General features: G+C 46.5%; 1 protein-coding gene across 1 annotated transcript; it reads right to left on the bottom strand.

The window, feature by feature from the left end:
- Positions 1-1545: 1545 nt before the first annotated feature.
- Positions 1546-2425, bottom strand: LOC120945729 (olfactory receptor 5V1-like). The gene has a single exon (XM_040360094.1). It carries the CDS (start codon positions 2377-2379, stop codon positions 1546-1548), a length of 834 nt encoding a protein of 277 aa, XP_040216028.1. The 5' UTR covers positions 2380-2425.
- Between the last annotated feature and the right edge of the window lie 6468 nt (positions 2426-8893).

The raw sequence follows: 8893 nt of genomic DNA, 5'->3' as shown, positions 1-8893 counted from the left end.
CAGTACATTTAGCAATTTTTTTTTTTGCATATTGTGTAAGATGATGTTACGCCAAGTAAATAGACACCTAGGGCCAGATTCTCGAAGGCGTTACGACGGCGCAACACCATTAGCGCCGTCGTAACTCCTCATCTGGCCCCGGGTATCTATGCGACTGATTCTTAGAATCAGTTGCGCATAGGTACCCATTAGATCTGACAAGCGTAAGGCTGTTACGCTGTCAGATCTTAAAAGTAATTTTTTTTCCCGCCGCTAGGTGTCGCATCGTCGCTTTTCCCCGTCGTCTATGCAAATGAGGTAAGTACGGCGATTCCCGAACATACGCGAGGTCGACCCAGCGAATTAACGTAGTTTGCGTAGCGTACCCGACGCGTAAGGTTGCCCCTGCTATTAGCAGGGGCAACCAATGTTAACTATGGCCGTCGTTCCCGCGTCGAATTGAATCAAAATTACGTTGTTTGCGTAAGACGTCCGTGAATGGCGCTGGACGCCATTTACGTATACATCTAGGCAAATGACGTTGGGGCGACGTCATTTAGCGCAATGCACGTCGGGTAATTTACCCGACGGAGCATGCGCAGTATGCTCGGCGCGGGAGCGCGCCTAATTTAAATGGTGCCCGCCCCATTTGAATTGGGCGGGCTTGCGCCGAGCAATCTAACGATACACCGCCGCAAGTTTACAGGTAAGTGTTCTGATCATCAGGATTTAAACCTGTAGACCTGCGGCGGTGAAACGTAGAGCTCATACATTACGCTGCCCAGGAGCAGCGCTAATGTATGAGAATCTGGGCCCTAACATGTTACAATTTAAAATTGCGCACACTCGTGAAATGGTGGAGAGCTAAGATAGCCGCTGGATGGCGGGACAGACCAAGAAAGATATAATTATTATAATAATCATTATAATGAGAATAATACAATTCTGTGCCAGTTGAATGGAGGGCCGTACACCGCTGGTACCATCCACAAAAAAACTTTATTGGAGACAGAACGCCATGGCAGATACAACTGGACCTTTGAGGGCCACCATAATGCCGATGTGGCCTGCAATGAGTGAGTGAGTAACTTATATAACGCTACAAATGCGAACTGAATCGCCTCAAGGCACTTGGTATCCATTTCCTTCTATTTAGCCTTCAGAAAAGATGGGCCTTGAGTTTTTTCCTAAAGGTGAGGTGATTCACTTCCGTTCGGATATTGGTTGGTAATGCGTTCCACAGTCGAGGTCCGTGGACTGCAAATCTTTGTTCTCCTTTGGTCTTGTAGCGGGCCTTGGGGATTTGTAGTAGATTTTGGTTAGTGGACCAAAGAACGCGATTGGGGTTGTGGTGTTTTATTTTCTCACATAGATATTGGGGGGGGGGGGGGGTACTTGTACACATTTGTGCGTCAGACAGAGGGCCTTTACGGCCAGCCAATGGAGGGACCTCAGGGAGGGGGTAATTGATTCCCAGGTTTTTTTTTCCTGTTACCAGTCGTGAAAGTCAGTCAATGAAATTGAGTTTGACACCCCTTGGGTTAAAGGGTCAACTTTTGACAAAAGTCATTGGTTTAGCTTGTTGAGGCACCGCAAAGCTTTGAGAAGTGCCCTCTTAAGGTCTTTGTTCCTTATACTGTAGATCAAGGGGTTAAGTAAGGGGTTAATGAGGGCATACACCACAGACACCACCCTGTTCACGGTAAACAGATTGCTGGTTGTGGGGATGAAGTAAATGAAAATAATTGACCCATAAAAGATGAAGACCACGGCGAGGTGAGACGTGCAGGTGGAGAAAGCCTTAAGCTTTCCAGTGTTGGTTCGAATCCTGAGAACCGTATTGAAAATACGGACATATGGAAGAAAGGTGACGGCAAAGGCTCCTAACCCTGGACCGCCACCAACAATCAATATGACTAATATATTGATGAAAGTGTCAGAGCACGAAATCTGAAACAAGTGCGGAAGATCACAGAAGAAGTTGTGGATGGTGTTTGGACCGCAGAAGGACAACCGGAGGGAAAACAACGTATGGATCAAGGAATAAAAAAAACTAAGAGCCCAAACCACGGAGGCCATGTGAGCGCAGAACCTCTTGGACATTATTTGTGCGTAATGTAGAGGGTGGCAGATGGCTACAAACCGGTCATAGGACATCGCCGAGAGCAAGAAGAGCTCTGCACAAGCAAAGAAGATAAAGAAAAAGATTTGCGTAGTACAGGCAGGAAGGGTTATCGATCGGTTTTTGGTGACCAAGTCATAGAGCATCCTTGGTGCCGTCACCGTGGAGTAGGACGTGTCTAAAAAAGCCAAGTTTCCAAGAAAGAAAAACATCGGGTTGTGAAGCTGAGAATCTGTGAAGACCAAATAGATAATTAGAAGGTTAATGATGAGAGTCATTAGATAGATGAGAAGAAAGGCCACAAAGAAGACGCCGATGGTCGATGGACGGTCAGATAGGCCAATAAGAAGAAAGCTGGTAATCTTGGTGAGGTTTTCCATTGTATTACCAATCCAAGTCCCACCAACTCAAGGCAAAAGTTGTGTATGGGTCATGGCAAGGATCTATAAAATGTAAAGGTTTGTGTAGAGCGCCACGTTTTCTGCATCTATCTGGTAAAAAAATTCTCTCCAGCCATAAAGATATATAAAATCTCACAGTCCCTATGGGGGGAGGGGGGGGGGACTCTCTGATTCTCAGATCTACATCTGTACTTCTGCCGCATCAAAAATCTTCAGAGATTAATTATAATAAAACAATTACGATACGTTCTTACAATTGTCTTTAGAGAAATTATTAATCTCTAAAGTATTTGCTTCTAAAGTTTGCAGCAAATAACTTTTCTTGCCATGTTTATTTGTGGTAAAAGGTCCCCCCCCCATGGTTCATTGGACTCAAAATTTAGTCTAAAGCATACAGTGCCTTGAAAAAGTATTCACACCCCCCCTTGGCATTGTTACGTGTTTTGTTGCCTCACAACCTTGAATTAACTTGGATTGTTTGAGGATTTGCATCATTTAATTTACAGAACACGCCCACAACTTTGAAGATTTTTTTTATTGTGAAGCAAGCAACAAATAGGACAAAATAACAGAAAAAAATGTACAAAACTATTCACCCCCCCCCCCCCCCCAAAGTCAATACTTTGTAGAGCCACCTATCACAGCTCCAAGTCTCTTTGGATAAGTCTCTATGATCTTGCCACATCTCACCTCTGGGATTTTTGCCCCATTCCTCCTCTTTACAAGACTGCTCCAGATCCTTCAAGTTGGATGGTTTGCGTTTGTGAACAGCAATCTTTAAAGCGGGAGTTCACCCGAAAAACAATTTTGAACATTAGATTGAGGCTCATTTTGTCAAGGGGAATCGGGTGTTTTTTTTTAAATCAAAGCAGTACTTACCGTTTCAGAGATAGATCTTCTCCGCCGCTTCTGGGTATGGTCTTCGGGACTGGGCGTTCCTATTTGATTGACAGTCTTCCGACGGTCGCTTACATCGCGTCACGAGTAGCTGAAAGAAACCGAAAGTCGGTGCGGCTCTATACGGTGCCTGCGCACCGACGTTCGGCTACTTTCGGAAAATCGTGACGCGATGTATGCGACCGTCGGAAGTCTGTCGGAAGCCTGTCAATCAAATAGGAAAGCCCAGTCCCGAAGACCATACCCGGAAGCGGCGGAGAAAATCTATCTCTAAAACGGTAAGTACTGCTTCGATTTAAAAAAAAAAACCACCTGATTCCCCTTGACAAAATGAGCCTCAATCTAATGTTAAAAATTACATTTTTGGGTGAACCTCCACTTTAAGTCTGACCATATATTAATAGTAAAAAGGTCAGGTCTGAGCATGTCGGCCCTTTACTAAATAATCTAGAGTGGGTGACTGGGGACAAAGAGAAGGCTAATTTATTAACTACTTTCTTCAGCTCGGTGTATACAATGGAGCATGGGGGAGCTCATGTCCATAATGGGGGTGGCAGTGACATTAAGCCCCAATTGATACACTACTTCTGGCTCAAAAGTGATATTTAGACAGAATAAAGGCGGATAAAGCACCTGGGCCTGATGGCATCCACCCACGGATCCTAAAAGGCCGAGTACTCACGAGCATACATGTCCGATGAAACCGGTCCGCGGACCGTTTTCATCGGACATGTCTGCCATACATGTCCGATGAAACCGGTCCGCGGACCGTTTTCATCGGACATGTCTGCCCGGGGACTTCTGTTCGATGGCTGTACACACCATCGAACAGAGGTCCGCGCGTAAACAATACGCGGGGCGTGTCCGCGGTGTCGCCGCGTTGATGACGCGGTGTCGCCGCGACAATGAGGCGGCGATGCGGGCGGCCTGCCTTTAAAATGCTTCCACGCATGCGTCGAAGTCATTCGACGCATGCGAGGGATGGCGGGCGGCAGGACATGTACGGTAGGTCTGTACAGACGACCATACATGTCCGGGCGGACAGGTTTCCAGCGGACTGTTTTAAAGCAAGTCCAGGAAACAGTTGTCCGCTGGAAACCTGTCCGATCCGCCCGAAAAAGGTCCGCTCGGGCCTACACACGGCCAAACATGTCTGCTGAAACTGGTCCGCGGACCAGTTTCAGCAGACATGTTTGGTCGTGAGTATGGGGCCAAAGAATTGATCTCTGTCATTTCAAAGCCACTGTATCTAATATTTAGGGACTCATTAATGACGGGAATAGTACCACTGGATTGGCGCAGGGCCAATGTGATGCCCATATTTAAAAAGGGAACAAAGTCCTTACCAAGTAACTATAGACCTCTTAGTTTAACTTCTATAGCTGGGAAGATACTGGAGAGATTAATAAAAGACACATAGAGGAGTTCTTGCTGGAAAAAAACTATTTAAGCAGCAGACAGCATGGATTCACGAAAGACAGAAGTTGTCAGACAAACCTGATTTCTTTTATGAAGAGGTAAGTAAAACCTTGGACAGAGGGGTGGCAGTGTATGTGGTATTTTTGGACAGAGGGGTGGTGGTGGACATGGTATACTTGGACAGAGGGGTGGCTGTGGACGTGGTATACTTGGACAGAGGCATGGCTGTGGACGTGGTATACTTGGACAGAGGCGTGGCTGTGGACGTGGTATACTTGGACAGAGGGGTGGTGGTGGATGTGGTATACTTGGACAGAGGGGTGGCGGTGGACGTGGTATAATTGGACAGAGGCGTGGTGGTGGATGTGGTATACTTGGACAGAGGCGTGGCTGTGGACGTGGTATACTTGGACAGAGGCGTGGCTGTGGACGTGGTATACTTGGACAGAGGCGTGGCTGTGGACGTGGTATAATTGGACAGAGGCGTGGTGGTGGATGTGGTATACTTGGACAGAGGCGTGGCTGTGGACATGGTATACTTGGACAGAGGGATGGAGGCGGACAGGGTATACTTGGATTTTGCAAAAGCGTTGGATACAGTTCCGCACACACGGCTCATGTGTAAGGTAAGGTCTACAGGATTGGAAATATCAGTTTGCAAATGGATAGAAAACTGTCTGAAAGACAGAATTCAGAGAGTCTAGGTTAATGATTCTTACTCTGAATGGTCCAATGTTATCAGTGGTGTACCCCAAGGTTCTTTATAAATGATATTGGGTCTAGGATCAAAAGTAACATTTCTGTCTTTGCAGATGACACCAAGCTATGCAGTGGAATAACGTCCTTGCAGGATGTCTCCAATTTACAAGCCAACCTCAATGCTCTGTCTAATTGGGCGACTATGTGGCAGATGAGGTTTAATGTTGATAAATGTAAAGTTATGCACATGTGGGCTAAGAATATGCATCATACATACTAGGGGGAGTACAACTGGGGGAACCGTAGTGGAGAAGGATCTGGGGGACCAGTAGTGGAGAAGGATCTGGGGGGAACCGTAGTGGAGAAGGATCTGGGGGGATCCGTAGTGGAGAAGGATCTGGGGGATCCGTAGTGGAGAAGGATCTGGGGGGATCCGTAGTGGAGAAGGATCTGGGGGATACGTAGTGGAGAAGGATCTGGGGGGATCCGTAGTGGAGAAGGATCTGGGGGGATCCGTAGTGGAGAAGGATCTGGGGGGATCCGTAGTGGAGAAGGATCTGGGGGTGATCCGTAGTGGTGAAGGATCTGGGGGGATCCGTAGTGGAGAAGGATCTGGGGGGGATCCGTAGTGGTGAAGGATCTGGGGGGATCCGTAGTGGAGAAGGATCTGGGGGATCCGTAGTGGAGAAGGATCTGGGGGATTCATAGTGGAGAAGGATCTGGGGGTTTTGGTAGATCATAAGCTCAATAATAACATGCAATGCCAAGCTGCAGCCTCCAAAGCGAGCAAAGACCTTTCTTGTATAGAGACGGATGGACTCCAGAGAGAGAGACATCATCTGTACAAATCATTAGTAAGACCTCATCTGGAATATGCAGTTCAGTTTTGGGCCCCAGTTCTCAAAAAGGATATCGGGGAACTGGAGAAAGTGCAGAGAAGGGAAACCAAACTGATAAGAGGCATGGAGGAGCTCAGATATGAGGAAAGATTAGAGGAACTGAATTTATTCTCTCCTGAGAAGAGGAGAATAAGGGGGGGATATGATCCACATGTACAAATATATAAGGGGGGATATGATCACCATGTATAAATATATAAGGGGTCCATACAGTGAACTTGGTGTTGAGTTATTCACTTTACGGTCAACACTGAGGACAAGGGGGCACTCTTTACGTCTAGAGGAAAAGAGATTTCATCTCCAAATATGGAAAGGTTTCTTCACAGTAAGAGCTGTGAAAATGTGGAACAGACTCCCTCCAGAGGTGGATCTGGCCAGATCAGTAGATTTCTTAAAAAAAGGTCTGGATACTTTCCTAGATGTACAGAATATAACTGAGTACTAAGATTTATAGGTAAAGTTGATCAAATAAATTAAATCCGATTGCCTCTCGGGGGATCAGGAAGTTTTTTTCCCCCTGCTGTAGCAAATTGGATCTCATGCTCTGCTGTTTTTTTTTGCCTTCCTCTGTATCAACTGTGGGTACCCTGATGGCGTGTGCACATGTATCCTATTCCAGAACTGGTGCCAAACACCCTTTTTAAAGAAAGAAGTAGTGGCGAGTAGAAGTAGTGATATCCGGATGATCTTCAGCTTTTCGGTGACCCTTGCATCTTTGTAAATATCCTCACTTCCTGTTACCGACTCAGCTTGCCCGTGAATTGCCCCTCTACCTGACCTCTGGTTGTGATCTCAGCTCATTTAAGGATTCTGCTTCTTCTGTTGAACCATCCATGACCACGGCTTGGTTCCTGACTACTCTGCTGTCCTCACCTATCTGTTTCACCATGTATGACCCTGGCTCTTGCTCCTGACCATGCTGTCATCTCTTATTCTGCTGACCATTAGAGTATAACCTCAGTCTGGATCCTGACCCTGACAATGCCACTCCAGTTCCTTCCCTGTTGGTGATGTCCTGTACCACCTTCACCTATTGCGGGTGTCAGCACTCTGCCAGCTGCCGGGTCGGACCTTGTCTTGTGTGCCGTGTGTTCCAGCTGAGGTCCACACCGTCCTCCTTTGTTACTAACCAGCTGATCACCTCCAGTGACCTGGTCTATCACCACCTGTGATCATTTGAGCCTTGTACTCCCTGTCATCACCACTGAGGGATGACAGGATCTGGACCATAGCCACAAGAAAAGTCAACTAGTCATTTCTTCCAACCAGGTACGTGATCGTATCATCCAGCCAATATGTCAGAGGCTGAAGAAGGCGCTTCCCTTGTTTCAATTTTTTTTCTTTTATACACGGTAAGGTTGAATAAAGACAATAGTACATCCAGTTCAACCTGTGTGGGTGTGTGTAGATAATCATTTCCCATATCCCTGTATATTGTGTTTGCTAAAATGCATGTCCAAGAGTCTTTAAAAACTTTCAATACTTCCTGCTGACACCACCAATTGTGGAAGAGAGTTCCACATCCTTACCGCCCTGACTGTGAGAAACCCCCTACACAGCTTTACCACTTAAGGACCAAGCCAATTTTTTACACTTTTTTTTTACAAAGTTATAATCAATGGGCCATATTCTCGTAGATTTGAGGCGGGCGTAGCGTAAGCCATTTACACTACGCTGCCCCAACTTACAGGAGCAAGTGCTGTATTCCCCAAACACTTGCTCCGTAGTTTGGGGCAGCGTAGTGTAATTGGCCCGGCGTATCCCCACGTAATTCCAAGGGGGCGGCTTGTATTTAAATTAAGCGCGCCCCCGTGCCGTTCGAACTGCACATGAGCCGGGCTTAAAATAGCCCAGTGCGCATGGTCCAGTTCTCTACGGAAAACGTCAATGACGCCGACGTGTGCGTCATTGACGTAAAGTCGTATTCAAGAACGACTTAGTAAAACGACGTACCCGACGGGAAAAGACGACGCGGACCCGACGCCATACTTAACATGGCAAACGTGGGACTGGCGTAAGGTTACCCCTCATATAGCAGGGGTAACCTTACGCTTACGCAAACGATGTAAGCAACGGTTACGCGACGCGATTTCGTTTCGAGAATTGGCGTATCAGGCTCATTTGCATAAACAAATGAGACCTGAACGTAAACGCCATCTAGCGGCCGGCGGCGAATTACATTTAGGATCCGACAGTGTAAGTGACTTACACTAGTCAGATCCTAGCCTAAATCTGGCGTATATTGTTTTGTGAATACAAAACAATGATACGCCGGCGGGAAATTCGATTTACGCCGGTGTATCAGTAGATACACCGGCGCAACTTGTTTGAGAATATGGCCCAATGTTTTTTTGCTAGAAAATTACTTAGAACCCCCCAAACATTATTATATATATTTTAAGACACCCTAGAGAATAAAATGGCGGCCGTTGCAATACTTTTTGTCACACCGTATTTGCGTAGCGGTCTTTCAAACT

The sequence above is a fragment of the Rana temporaria genome, chromosome 7, assembly GCF_905171775.1.
Source record: "Rana temporaria chromosome 7, aRanTem1.1, whole genome shotgun sequence".
NCBI classification, from domain to species: Eukaryota; Metazoa; Chordata; class Amphibia; order Anura; family Ranidae; genus Rana; species Rana temporaria.
This window is presented reverse-complemented; position numbering and strand designations above follow the sequence as displayed.